This window comes from Danio aesculapii, chromosome 18, assembly GCF_903798145.1.
Source record: "Danio aesculapii chromosome 18, fDanAes4.1, whole genome shotgun sequence".
In the NCBI taxonomy this organism is placed as follows: Eukaryota; Metazoa; Chordata; class Actinopteri; order Cypriniformes; family Danionidae; genus Danio; species Danio aesculapii.
Window position 1 is genome coordinate 5,253,299 of NC_079452.1, and position 15,394 is coordinate 5,268,692.

Genomic DNA, 15,394 nt, shown 5'->3' on the forward strand with positions numbered 1-15,394 from the left:
TTTTGGTTTTCTGCAATATAGATTGGAATTAGGCATGGGCAGGTATAAGTTTCTGATGGTAGGATGTCCTTGGATAAAAATATCAAGGTTACCTGGTATCACAGTATTGTGATTACTGCTCTAAAATAAGTTCTTTTAAAATGTCTGGGTAACCCCCCCCCCCCCCTTTTTTTTAACTTAATGTATTTAATTTTGGGAAACATTGATAATAATTTGGAACAGTAAATAAATCAGGTTAAATAATTTAAATCAATCATTAACATCATCAAAACAAACTTGCATATATCTTGGGAATGGTATAACTGAAAATTTTACGGGTTTTAAAATCTTGACTTTTCCAAACCGTGGTATACCTTGAAACCGGTTATCGTCCCATGCCTAATTGCAATATGAATATAATTTCACCAGATTAATTAAAAGCTTTATTTGGAAAGATTTGGAAAGGTTGTGATGATCAAGTGCTTTTCTATGCAGTCTGTTTGCAACACAATAATTGTTTTTTATTAAAATCTATAAATAAATTGCTATATAATTTGTAATGCAATTTTGTTCTTTAATACAAGCAATAAGATATATGTATTGTACCTTTAATTTCACCTGTTGAATAAAAACACACTTTTTGAACATTTTGAACAAAACTCAAATACATGCACATAAGACAACATGGGCATTTATAGCAAATAAACTAATATAAATAGTAATAATGTAAATATCGCTGTTGAAAGAGTTCTTGGATTGGACACTGTCCTCTCCCGCTCAACAGAAAAGGCTGCGATTGACTCTAAAACTGTCAGTACTGTTCACCAATGAGTGACGAGGGAAGAACAGCCGCGGTTACAGTCTATATGCGCATAATACACTGTTATCACAGGTAATCTGTAATAGATGCGGTGGAGAAACCTCGCACTACAGACACGCTCGTGTCTGGATCCACAAGTATCGCTTTAACAGTCGAGAGGAGAGAAAAAGTTACCTCACGGGTCAAATGTCCAAAGTGAGAGAGAGGCAGAGATGGAGTTTTATCAGCTTTAATTTTTCCCTAATATGTTTAGGGCTTGTTATTCTTTTGACAACAGTTCTTTTAAACTCTAATTGATGCAATGTGTAGTTTTTTTTTTTTTTCTTTTTTCTTGTTCATTCTAAAACAACCATGCTTAAAGATGACATGTCCCTTGGTCAAATTCCAGAATGACAATGTCAAGATGAATTTGGCTTAAATTGTGAATTCATTTCACCAGTGAATTGACCACTAACTGACCTGATCCCTATTGAAATTCCTGAGATGTTGGAGTCAGCTATAGATGCTTACTGTTGGAGTCTATTTCAGCACGTCCTAAAGCCATTCAGAGTGATTCAGGTTAGCCTTCTTTTAGATTATAGATCTCAAACTCGATTCCTGGAGGGCTGCAGCTCTGCACTGTGTTGCTCCAACTAATCAAGGTGTTCAAGACTACTATAGACTATTATCAGGTGTGAGTTGGAGGTGGGTGGAGCTAAACTATGCAGAGGTGCGGCCCTCCAGGAATTGAGTTTGAGACCACTATATCTAGATAGTTAAAAGAAGAAACTAGGTTCTGATCAACCTGTTCCCATTCACTGCTAAATAGCCCCTGCACACAGGAAATCATCTTGAAGTTTATTTTATGTTTAAAAAAAAATGAAAAATTTGCGCTACACCACTTTTTGCATTTTAATGGGTTATTTATGTTATATGCTGTAATGATGTGAATGGCTTGGGCATGTTACCCTTTGAATTGAGCACACTTTTGAATTGGAATCATGGCAACATATCCTGTAATGTCCACTTAATGTCCCCCCTCATGATTGTGAAGCATTTTGGATGAATGGCCATACACAATATTTACATTTACATTTACATTTGTTGCCAATAAATGCTCTATATAAATACACATTACTTACTTTTTGGTTGAACTAACCCTTTAAAACAAAAAAAAAGTTGGTAAATTGTCAAACATACCTGAAACGCATGAATTACTCTAGCAAATCATGGGATCTTTACAAGTTTAACAGTGGCCAGCTAGGGAAGTGCTATGCAGGTAAACCTCACTCCTTCAACCTCCTCTGGCCTCTTTGTTTGAGCAACCAACTCCCACACAAAGAGTCACCAGTTCAGTCCCAGCTCAGAATGGGATAGGTGGAGTAGGACCAGTGGGTTACACTTGGGTTCTCGTCCGGGACGAGAGTGAGGTTAAGGGGGGGTGTGGCCTAGTGGAGTGCTATGCAGGTAAACCTTGCTCCACTGACCTCTGAAGGTGCACTAGCAAAAGACATTATACGCTATGGTTTTTAACCTCCTTGCTAGAGCAACCGACTCCCATGCAAAGAATGGGTGCAGTAGGACCAGTGGGTGACACTTGCTTAAACACAAACAGCATATTTAATTTTTTCAGCATATTTATTCCTCCGCTGATCTAGGAATGCCTTGGAAACCCCCTGGAAGAGCTGGAGGAAGTTGCTGGGTGAATGGGACATCAGGGCACGTCCAATGTCTTGCTGTCACTTATCTGAGCCAGAGTTAAAGTGACAGCAAGACATTGGACGTGCCCTGACGGAAAATGAATGGATTAATAAATTATGTACTTTGAAATTCAACTACTGTAAGCTGTAAACCCCAAACCATTGTATTATGTTACCGCGACAAGAACTGTTCCATCATTATGAAATGCTATGCAAAGCCATGTGTCATCAGAAGTTTACATCTTTCACTCTGATAGGTATTGGAATATAAATTTCTTGCCAGATCTTGCTTAGAATTGTTAAATAACAAGACTGCCTATTTCCTGTCTTCTCTGCTCATGCAAGACCTGGGTCAGATCAACTTTGACCTTACATTTAACTCCCTCTTGAAAAATCTTCATTTTTTTATTTTTATCTTGCCCTTCAGTTCTTTTGTTTTTCACCCAGAAGTTAAACGTGCTCTCTCTTCCTCTTTCTCGCGGGTTGACGTCTGAACAGCAGCTGGGGAATTTACAGTTTCTACATCTGTTTTCCGCACGTACGTTGTTTATTTAGTCTTAAAGCACGGGATTAGGGTGTCTGTGTTTGAGCTTGTGCTTCTGTGTGTGCACAAAAAGTCAGTCTTATTGGTCGCTACTGTTAACGTTTTAAAGCCACTCTGCACCCCAAAATAATAATAATTTACCCATATGGTTTTCTTGGTTCATGGAAACCTAAAGAAGTTTAACATATACTGTGCGCTTTTCTTTTCCATACATACAATAACATTTGTACACATGACTTAGAGACTATATACAAAGTTTTCTGTAGCAATACAATAACATGTTTGTGTGAGGAATGGAGAAATATTTCAGTCAGAGTTCATCTTCCACAACTCCACGTTTTGGTTAGAACAAACTTGATTAGCACAAACTCTGTTTGCACTTTTGCTTCTGTAATCTGCAGATAGTCAATTTCACAAAATTTATTTTACTAAATTCACTAAATTACCATTGTGCTGCAGTAATCCAATGCCAAATTCTAGTCTGACTAGAGCTGTACAATTTTGGATACGTTTCATTTATTTATAAGTTGAGGATTCCCCATATTTCTGAGTATTGAGGACCTAACAAAATAAATAATTCCCTGGAAGTTCGACCCGTCAACTCTTTGTATGGGAATTGGTTGCTCCAACAAGGAGACTAAACACCATGTCCTTTAGCGCCTGTCGCTAGAGCACATTTAGAGGTCAGAGGAATGAGGTTTACCTGCACAGAACACTAGCTGGCCTCTGTTACACTCTCCCTCTAAACCTCACTCCCATCCGGGTCACGGCACCAACGTAACCCCGCTGGTCCTACACCATCCAACCCCCTCCGATCTGGGATCGAACCAGCGACTCTTCGCATGGGAGTCAGTTGCTCTAACAAGGAGATAAAAGACCATGTTTTTTATTGTCTGTCGCTAGAGCACCTTTAGAGGTCAGAAGAGAGAGGTTTAACTGCATAGCACTTTACTAGCCTGCCTCTGTTACTTTTGTAACTCCGCTATCTGGCCTCTGTTGCACTCACCCTCCTAAACCTCACTCCCATCTTGGTCACTGCACCAATGTAAACCCACTGCTAGCTGGAATCGAACTGGCGACTCTTGAGAGTCGGTTGCTCTAACAAGGAGACTAAAGACCATGGCCTTTAGTGTCTGTTGTTAGAGCATCTTTAGAGGTCAGAAGAGAGAGGTTTACCTGCATAGCACTTTACTAGCCTGCCTCTGTTACACTCACCCCCCTAAACCTCACTCCAGTCCAGGTCACTGCACCAATGTAATCCCGCCGATCCTACTCCACCCAACCCGCTCCAAGCTGGGATCGAGCCAGCGACTCTTCACATGGGAGTCAGTTGCTCTAACAAGGAGGCTAAAGAGTTGTATATGTGACTTGTAAAAGTGGGTGTGGCTAGATCACATGCAGCGTATGTGGAGAATGGAGGTAGTGGTTTTTATCTTTATGTAGAAAATAATAATTTTTGTAACATTTTAATCCTTTAATTTTTTTTCATATTTAAAGATTTTTGTTTATTGCTGTACGTTTTGAGTGTATTAAGCAATGTGTAAGCGTTTAGACCTATGTAGGTTCATAAATAACCCTTTTAGCTGGTCAATAATGCAGTATATTTCAGTTCCTCAAAATGGCAACATGCCAACAATGCACCTTAACACACTTTCTTTTTCTTTTTTCCTTTTTGAGTCCACAAAGTGGCACAAATGAATTTTCCATTCAAACAATGTGGCACAAAACATGAAAATTAGGGTTTTGCTGGTCTAAAAATAGCAACAAATCGCACCATACACGTCTTGAGTCTTATTGCACTTGGTGTATGATTGTATTATTTTGATTTAGTGACCAATTTTAAGAAACGATTTCTTAATGTAGTTTTGAATTAATGATTTATTGACTTTCTAATAAAGACTTCACTGGTTTCATTACTGGATGAATTTGTTGTTTTGAACCAATCACTTGAGTGAATGATTCAGTAATAACTACTTCATTGATTGTTTGTTTGTCATCAACTATTGGTATAAATTTAAAACTGATGCAACCTCATTACATTAGAAATCAATGTTTAAATCCTAAATACACAGCTGTCCAAAAACTTTTGTGATAATTTAAATGTTTGTACATAAATATTAATAAAGTGGTTTTAAGTCTTGTTCAAAGTCAGATTTGAGTGTAATGCTGTGATCGTACTTGTCCTAGGCTAAATCAACATATATGCAAATTGCAGTTATTTAGAAATTAGACTGTCTGTGTATAAATTTAGATTGAAATCTTTCAATGAGTATTTGTGAAAAACCAACCTAACAGGCACTCTGTGTTGGCCAATGCTAACTTGTGTCATGGCCTTAAAACATAAAGTGTCAGGTTGATGTGGTGTAAATGTTCTCTATTTATGTTGTGTTAGATTTCTTTGGATCAGTTGATCTTTTTCTGAACTGTTTTTTTCTCCACAACGAGCTGTTAAAACAGACGTATGTTATTTCTTTCCAAGGAATTACAAACATGCTGGCCCAGTTTGCTTTGAGAGGTCAAAGGGTCTTGTTATCTGATTTTAAGATGTGCCGCAGAAGCTGTTGCACCTCTGCTTGGCCCATGTGACACTGAGCATCTAATAGATCTTTCTCTCACACCACAGTGCTGTTGACGTAAGAACACACACAGAACGGCCACACGCCGGGTTTCACACAAGCATGACTCCTATAAATCGCCTGTTTCTGTGCGGTGTTCAAAACACGTGCTGCCCTCTGAACGTGTCATTGAGAACACATACTGTTTCCAGGCACCTGACGTGTCTTTTGTTGACATATCCATTTACGTTGGTTGGTGTTAAAACATTAACAATGATCGAGTTCATCGAGCTCGGTTTCACTCTTTTCCCATCTGTCTCTCTTCAGATTCGCTACATTTCTCAGACGCAGGGTCTGCCAGGAGAGCATCTGTTAAATGTGGGGACGAAGACGTCTCGATTCTTTTGCCGGGAGTCGGACTCGCCGCATGCGATCTGGAGACTTAAAGTGAGAGAATGAACTGACGCCCATATTCGCACCATTCATTCAACATTTAGGATCTGTTTGAAGAGTTGATATTTTCAGTATGTGTTGTTTTTATTTGGTTTCATTGTGAATTTGATTGATTTCAACAACTGCACTACATTACATTAGGAAAACAGGTTACCTAATTGATTAATATTGTTTTTACCCACCCACATGGCCTTGATGATGTCATTTGATAAGGAAAAATAGTATAATAGGCAATCTGGAAAAAAAGTTAAGTAAATTATAAATGAATTACCAGAAGTTTTTACAGAATTACCAGAAGTTGTTCATACAATCAGTTTTCCAAATCTGACTAAACTACACAAATACAGTGCATTCGGAAAGTATTCATAGCGCTTCTTTTTCCACATTTTTTTAATGTTACAGCTTTATTCCAAAATGGCTTAAATTATTTTTTTTAAAAACACACAATACCCCATAATGACAATGTGAAAAAAGATTTTTTTTAAATTTATTAAAAATAAAAAACCTGAAAAATCACATGTACATAAGTATTCACATTGCCTTTTGTCGTGAAGCTCTAAATTGAGGTACATTCTGTTTCCACTGATCATTCTTGAGATGTTTCAGCAGCTTAATTGGAGTTCACCTGTGGTAAATTCAGTTGATTGGACATGATTTGAAGAGGCATACACCTGTCTATATAAGGTCCCAGGGTTGACAGAGCATGTCGAAGCACAAGCCAAGCATGAAGAAAAAGCAATTGTCTGTAGACCTCCGTGACAGGATTGTCTCGAGGCACAAGGCTGGGGAAGGTTGCAGAAAATTTTCTGCTACTCTGAAAGTTCCAATAATCACAGTGGCCTCCATCAACCGTAAGTGGAAGATGTTTGGAACCACCAAGACTCTTCCTAGAGCTGGCCGGCCATCTAAGCTGAGTGATCGGGGGAGAAGGGCCTTAGTCAACGAGGTGATCAATAACCCGATGGTCACTCTATCTGACCTCCAGCGTTTTTCTGTGGAGAGAAGAGAACCTTACAGAAGGACAACCATCTGTGCATCAATCCACCAATCAGGCCTTTATGGTAGAGTGGCCAGACAGAAGCCACTCCCCGCCTGGAAATTGTCATCTGAAACACTCTCAGACCATAAGAAATAATATTCTCAGCTCTCATGAGACTAAAATTGAACTCTTTAGAGTGAATGCCACACGTTACGTTTGGAGAAAACCAGCACAGCTCATCAGCAGGCTAATACCATCCCTACAGTGAAGCATGGTGGTGGCAGCTTCATGCTGTGGGGATGTTTTTTCAGCAGCAGGAACTGGAAGACTAGCCAGGATAGAGGGAAAGATGAATGCAGCAATGTACAGAGCCATCCTGAATAAAAACCTGCTCCAGAGTGCTCTTGACCTCAGACTGAGGTGACGGTTCTTCCTGCAGCAGGACAATGACCCAAAGCACACCACCAAAATATCAATGGCTTCACAACAACTTGGTGAATGTCCTTAAGTGGCTCAGCCAGAGCCCAGACCAAAATCCTATTGAAAATCTCTGGAGAGATTTGAAAAGGGCTGTACAACATCGCTTCCCATCCAATCTGATAGAGCTTGAGAGGTACTGTAAAGAGGAATGGGCAAAAATTGTGCCAAGCTTGTGGCATCATATTCAAAAAGACTTGAGGCTGTAATTGCTGCCAAAGGTGCATCAACTAAGTATTAATCAAAGGCTGTGAATACTTATGTACATGTGATTTTTCAGGTTTTTTTGTTTTGTTTGTTTTTTAATAAATTTGCAACAATTTAAAAAAATATTTTTTTACATTGTCATTATGGAGTATTGTGCATAGAATTTTAAGGGGGTATATGAATTTAATGTATTTTGGAATAAGGCTGTAACATAAAAAAATTGTGGATAAATACTATCCAGATGCACTGTATATCCAGTGACATACAGTGGTATGAAAAAGTGTTTGCCCTCTACTGATTTCAAATTTTTTTGCATGTTTGTCAAACTTTAATGTTTCAGATCATCTAACAAATTTAAATACGAGTCAAAGAGAACAACTTAATATTTATGAGTGTTTATTTTATTATAAACAAGTTTTTATTATTAAGAGCAAAACAAAATCCAAAACTATGTAGGCCTGTGAGGATAGAGTGTTTGCCCACCATTAAAACATAACTAATGGCCCGTTTCCACTGAGCGGTACATTACGATACGATACTGGTTAGTATGGGTCATCTTTATAAGGCAGTCAACGTCATTCTTGCTCGAGGAAATGTCAAAGTAAAACTGTACGGGTCGTTCTCATATCATATGAGAAGCACTTCTCACAAAACAGATGCTTTATACACATAATTACTTGTGTATAAGTGTTCGTTACTAACCTTTCTATGAACATGCATTAATTATAACTGCAGATGAATAATAGTGAGAAATAGCCTACTGTAACTACTGCAATTAAAAAATAAATAAATAAATGCAACATATATGAACACATACAGGCCCTCAAGGGGATCGCACACCAGATGCGATGCGCTGCATCATGACAAACAGCTCCATGCATTTTAGAATTCTAAACATATGTTTCTATCAGGGTACACACACCGGTGCCGCAATTTGGCAGCTGTCCACGGCGCCCAGCCACGACTCAGGACACTGTTCATATCTCTGCCGCACCATCGAACGCCATCTGAGTAGTTTCATTTTAAACATGCGAATGTGCGTATCTGGTGTGCAATACTTTTAACTGTTATGTGCGCGTCGTGTCCCAGCGCCGAGTGGCGCATCCCATGTGTGACCTGCTTTACACTCTCCGAGATGTTACCATTTACAGAAAAAAATACACACGGCATAGATTTAGTCCTTATTTGGCTTCAAAAACACGCTACATATATCCCACAGTCAGTGCAAACCTCTCATCTTTATCTTTAATCTTCACCAGCACATCTAACCTCTTGTTGGAAAGTAATTACGAATAACGAGTTAATAAAAATCCAAAATGTGATGATAATAATTAAACATGGCAGTTTGATAACGTTTTAGGTTGCTGAAAGAATCATTTGCTCCTTAGATGTTTTTTTGGGATTCTCCTTTGTTTTTTCGCGCATCACTCACGTTTGTCAGTTTCTGAAAGGATCGGCTGTCAGAAGCACTTCAATAATCATGCGCTTGTTATTATCATCGGCTCAAGAAGTTCGTTATTTCAAATATAGACGTGCACGCAAGCTGTCTTGAGAAAGTGAAACTGCTCGTGCTTTAATTCTGCTCTTATTCTTGGCTTTTTGTGGCTGTTCAAGACATCAAGACAACGACAATGATTGTTTGAGCTTGAGTCGACCATGGCTCGTAATGATATGTATATATTATTATGGTGTAATGTCTTGTCTGTGCATTTAAAAATGGCCTTTGTTTTCATTCTCCTTGCTTGTGCACAAGCTAGTGACATATCTCTGTAAACCGATAGCATTCAGCTGCGCATCTTGCTCTGCTTTTTGGTACCCTTTTGTTGTGCTTCGTACCCTTTCAAAAGGGTATCCAGAAAGTGGTATGGTACGGTTCACTTTTTAGTACCTTTTGTTAGTGAAAACGGCCATAAAAGCGTAGTATACCATACCATACCACTCAGTGCCAGACATGCAGAAGTAGACCAAAAGATCCTTAAAACCTAGCTAGCTCCTAAGGGTGGCCCCTTAGTCAGTAAGGGGCAAACACTTTTTCACAGCACTGCATGTAAATGAAGTCTGTTTTATTTTAGTTGTTTTTAATGTTGTATATGTACTTTTTAGTCCACAGAGGAGCATGAGACAGAGACTGGGCTGAAATCAAAAGAAGCAAGGAAGTACATCTTCAGCTGTTTGGATGACATAGCGCATGTGCGTATTTTTGGTTCAAGAATGTAACTTCTGAAATCCCACTTTTACCACATCAGAACTGCATCTCATTCCTTCCTCAGTAGAAAACCCACACAAGGAGGCATGTGGTTACTTTTTAAATGCAAATAGAGAACTCATAGTATACTTCTACTTGCACAGCATAGAATAGAGTAAATCACAATGATTTCCTAGCAGACAGCACATTATTTTGCTGTACCATTCATTTTATTAATGACAACAAAAAATGTGTCAATAATTAATTGTATGAATTGATTTAATCTATATGATTTTTGTGAAACATTTCCTTTTAAGTATTTAAAAGATCATTTTTCATTTTTTTATCATTATTTTTTAATTGTGTTTGTTTGGTCATGTGGTCTGTAAGATGTTGGGAGAAGTGTGTTAGTTTCACCAAAGCTGAATTAATTTATTCACAAATAAAGTAAAAGCAGTGCTATTTCCATTTTTTTTACAATTATGAAAATATATACATTTTTAAATGTCTTAAATTTAATTTACTGCTTCAGAAAGACCTTCAGACGTATCTGATTATGATGGTTAGCTGTTAAAGAACCTTCTATTGGCACTATTATGATAAAAAAAAACAGTTCTTATTATGAAAACAGAATAACCTTTTTATTTAATGAGGTCAGATAATGACATGGAAGCTTTGTAAAAAAGCATGTTGTAATGGCTTCTGTAACATGCAAATTAGGGCTGCACAATATATCGTTTCACCATCGATATCGCAATCATTCGCAATAGTCACATCACACTGTTGAGTTTGTATTATAATTTATCATTTGCTTGTGTTTTTGATGCCTGTGATTGTATAATGACCTTAAAAGCCGTCAGTCATAAGAAATTGTACCATTTGTGATTTTAAAGAGCCCCTATTATACATTAAAAAGGTCATATTTTGGTTTTGGGCATCTCCAGCAACAGTCTGATATGCATGAAAGGTCAAAAAACACTTTCAATGTATTATAATATACATTTTATTTTTACCTAACTATCCCAGCGACCCCCATATGATTCGTTCAGCGATTCGTTTGTTCCCAAACCCCTCCTTAGCGTGATGCTAATCTATAATCTACGCTGATTGGTACGAACACCCAGTCTGTTGTGATTGGTCGACTGCGTTCAGTGCAAGACCGAGAGAAATGCCCAGCACGGCTTATCAACAATATTGAAGTAGTCAGAGTGCAGAGTGTATGTGTGAGCCCAGTGCAGGAGTGCATTAAAGCAATGCAGTTAACACCAGCATATTGCTCTATTCTTAACCAAAAGTAAAAACCGTGAGACACATTCAGTATTAATACACACAGTGGCAAAAGCTGAACTATTTTGAAGCTTGACTGCCGCATGTGCCAGCTAGAGAAAACAAGAAGACAACCATTTTAATCGCACTTACTTACACTTGTGAAATGGAGAAAGAAACTGATCCATGAACTGTGTACTGTAAAGTTGCTGTCAAGCTCTGACAAAGTCCCATAAATCAATAGTCTTTTCTGATCCTTCCTTTAACAAATGGCTGACGAATTCCCTGTCGTAAGCGTGTAGATAGCTAAAGCACTGTCAGAAATATGGCGAGAACACAGCACAAGGCTGGGGCTATAATGCTGAGGTATTTTCGCAAAATAAACTTCAACCACTGACTCTTCACAGCCTCATCTATGGGACTTGATTTAGCTGGGATCTGGTACAGTGTTTGTCTTCCTCTTTTTCTTTCTACAATGTTTGTGGGCCGGGAGTTTCAATTTTCCTGTGTCTGCGTGCACAGCAAATAGGCGGGGCTTGAGTTTCTTATTGACGTCATGCCGACACGACTAAAGACTCGTTACCATGGCGATTAGTTTGAACCACTATGAGTCGACTCTTTTAAAGATAAATCAATAATTATAAACATGGTGCACTTTCAAATTTAAGCCTTAGCTGGATATTTTAGTTTACTTAGAGCTGTGTTACACACTGCATGGATGGTCCTTTTCAAAAACCCATAATAGTGGTTCTTTAACAACAATTAATTTTATTAAATTATTTTTATTTTTACGATTCAGTTAATGTACTTAAACACTGTTTGACTCAGAAAACAATAAAACCCTTTTTTCAATTGTAACTTTTTCTTGATTGTATTTATACATTGTTATGCATAAATGTCATGCATATACTCAACACATGCAAATACAGAAATTAACTGGAAATATTCCAGATTAAAAATGTGTCAGGAGACCCTGAAAATTGTATTAGATTTTATGGAGATGCATTCCCACTGCAGAATTATCCCAAATGATCTAACAGTATATTTTGTTTCCAAATATACAGTTAAAGTCAGAATTATTAGCCTCCTGTGAATTATTAGCCTCCCGGTTTATTTTTCCCCCAATTTCTGTTTAACGGAGAGGTTTTTTCCCCAACACATTTCTTGTCATAATAGTTTTAATAACTCATTTCTATTAACTGATTTATTTTATTTTTGCTATGATGACAGTAAACAATATTTTACTAGATATTTTTAACATACTTCTATACAGCTTAAAGTGACATTTAAAGGCTTAATTTGTCTAATTAGGTTAACTAGGCAAGTTAGGGTAATTAGGCAAGATAATGTGTAACAATGGTTTGCTCTGTAGACTATTGAAAAAATAGCTTAAAGAGGCTGATAATTTTGACCTTAAAATGGTACATGAAAAAATAGAAAAATGCTTTTATTCTAGCCAAAATAAAACAAATAAAACTTTCTCCAGATGAAAAAATATATCAGATATACTGTGAAAATTTCATTGCTCTGTTAAACATAATTTGGGAAGCATTTAAAAATTCAAAAGGGGAGCTAATAATTCTGACTTCAAGTGTGTATGTATATATATATATATATATATATATATATATATATATATATATATATATATATATATATATATATATATATATATATATATATATATATATATAGTCAGGTCCATAAATATATGAACATCGAAACAATTCTAACATTTTTGGCTCTATACACCAGTGGATTTAAAATGAATTTAAAATTACAACAGTTTGCGTATGTGCCTCTCTCTTGTTAAGGGTCCAAAAGTAATTGTTAGAGTAGTTAAAAATTTTAGAATTTTGTTGATGTCAAAATATTTATGGACCTAACTATATCGTAAAAAAAAAAAATAGAAATGCTGAATTTTTCAAATATCGTGCAGCTCTAATGTAAATGTCTTTAAAACTGATAAATTCTCTTATCTTTAGAGAGAGAGAAAAGCTAATTCTTGAATTAGTGTGTACATATTATATTGACCATTCTTTACAATTTAAATAAAACTATCACTATACAAAATATGTGGTATTAAAAATGCATTAGAAATAAATAAACAATCAAGTAAAAAATAATAATTGCACTACATTATAAACAATTAATCCAGTGAAATATAATTGTAAGGAATGTTCAGAAATGGTAACACTTTATGTTGCAGACCACATTTAAAATATACCTACAGTAGTTAATTATTAACTTGCATAGCGGCTGCTTATCAGCTCTGAAGAACTACTATACTTTGCCTAAACATAACCTCTACTGCCAATAAGCAGTAAATGACCAGGCCAAAGTCATAGATAATAAAAGCTATTGTCAACAATGAATGTGTTCTCTATACTGAAGTGTTGTCTTACAACTTTATAAATGCTATTCTCCTATTATTTCTGTGTGTGTAGATAAATTGGAGGCCTCCATATGAATTATTAAAGAAGCTTATTTCTGTGTCTTTAGGTGAATCTAGTGATGAATCTGGAAGGCTGTGATTTGTTGGCAGAGAAGGTTGACCGTGCAGAGTTTGTGGCTTTGCTGAAGAAGATGTTGTTAATAGATGCAGAGGAAAGAATCGCCCCGAGTGATGCTCTTAGCCATCCTTTCGTTACCATGCAGCACCTGCTAGACTTTCCACACAGCAACCAGTGAGCGATTCATGTTTCTTCAACTTCAATTCATTCATGCTGGTTCTTAGCACTTTGACACACCGAGATTTTATGTTGTAAACTCTCTCTCTTAACAGTGTCAAATCATGTTTTCACATCATGGACGTGTGCTGCTCACGACCAGGCAGTTATGAGTCTCTCAGTCGGACCAAGGCTCAGTTTGTCAGGACCATCCCGAGCACTGGTGCTGCACCCAACCTCACCCTGCCCTTCTGCAAGGTGACCGGCATTAACACTCAGGTACTGAAAGCTTCTGCATTAGGTGTGTAGCGATACATCACAATATCAGAAATCACAAAATAAAGGCTGAATGGGTTCAGTGATCACTGTAACAAAATGCCTAGGACCAGACAGAATCTTTTTTGCTATATCTGCGCAGAATTTTGTAAAATAAAATCTGTAGATTTATGCAGAATGATTTTGGGAGTATCGTAGCTAAACTTAATATGTGAAATAAAAAAGAAATACCTTTCTTATTTAATGTTGACAATGCAAATCCAAGCGAATTGTTAACAGAGGGCTTGCTTTTGGGGGTTAGCAACTGCGTAGAGCGCACAACCATGGATTAATGCTTAGCGGAGCGTCACACCGCTCACATGCTCTGGCTGCTACAGTATATCAGTTGACTATGTTATATAACTGCCCCCTGCTGGTCATGTCATTCTTGTGTTAAACCATGTTGTGCTGTGCCACGCAGTACTGCAGCACTGTGTGTGATCACATTCATTCACTCGCACATTCTCAGTAGCCACATTTGTAGATCCACTTAATTGGTAAACAAAGCAAGTTCTGCGGCCAGCCACGGCATGTTGTCAAACTCTCCTTGGAATTGAAATAAATGTGTTGTGCTTCATCGAACAATAAACTCCACTGTATACAATACGTTAAGATAATCTACAGTGCTGTAATTATTCTGTTGCTCTAAACTTTTAACCTTGTTTTAAAATATTTAAGATAAACTTTAAGATACACAAATCATGCCAGTCAGTCACAAGTAGTTTAAATTAAATTCGATTTAAAATAAATCCCAGATACAACCCTAATCTATATTAAGTATTCTTCTGTCTTTGGTTTTATTTATATAATTTACTTCAATATGTCAATAAAATTAGGCCTGTACAGACCTATTTTTAATATGTAATATGTCTACTAAAAGAAAGAAAACATTACTTTACAAACTGGATTGTAAATAAATCAAGTGAACATTTTCATATTAGTCATTAATACTACTGAAACTATTGTTAAAAACTGATTAAATATAAATTTACACACATTTACACAAGTAAACAAATAGGCTCAATAATGGGCTAAAAGTCTGCAGAAATCTGCAGATTTCTGTGCGTGCAGATTCTGTGTGGGCCTACCCATGCCAAATGTCTTCCTTGTAGCTGAGAGTTTATACTTTTGCATTCTGTTTGTGTTGCTCTTACAATAACACTTCCAGAATTCAGCAGACTGTGGGGATTTTTTGTTTCTCTTTGAGTTTCTTTACTGGTGTTTTGCGATTACACCGGAAACGTGTGAAATGATAACTTCCTTTAG

General features: G+C 37.0%; 1 protein-coding gene across 1 annotated transcript in view; it reads left to right on the forward strand.

Moving 5' to 3' along the window:
- Positions 1–15,394, forward strand: part of hipk3b (homeodomain interacting protein kinase 3b) — an 82,942-nt gene that overhangs the window by 47,681 nt on the left and 19,867 nt on the right. The window contains exons 4-7 of the mRNA XM_056478897.1: positions 5,905–6,024; positions 9,797–9,883; positions 13,647–13,831; positions 13,930–14,092. Of these exons, the coding sequence (XP_056334872.1) occupies positions 5,905–6,024; positions 9,797–9,883; positions 13,647–13,831; positions 13,930–14,092 (555 nt within the window). The remainder of the gene's footprint in view (positions 1–5,904; positions 6,025–9,796; positions 9,884–13,646; positions 13,832–13,929; positions 14,093–15,394) is intronic.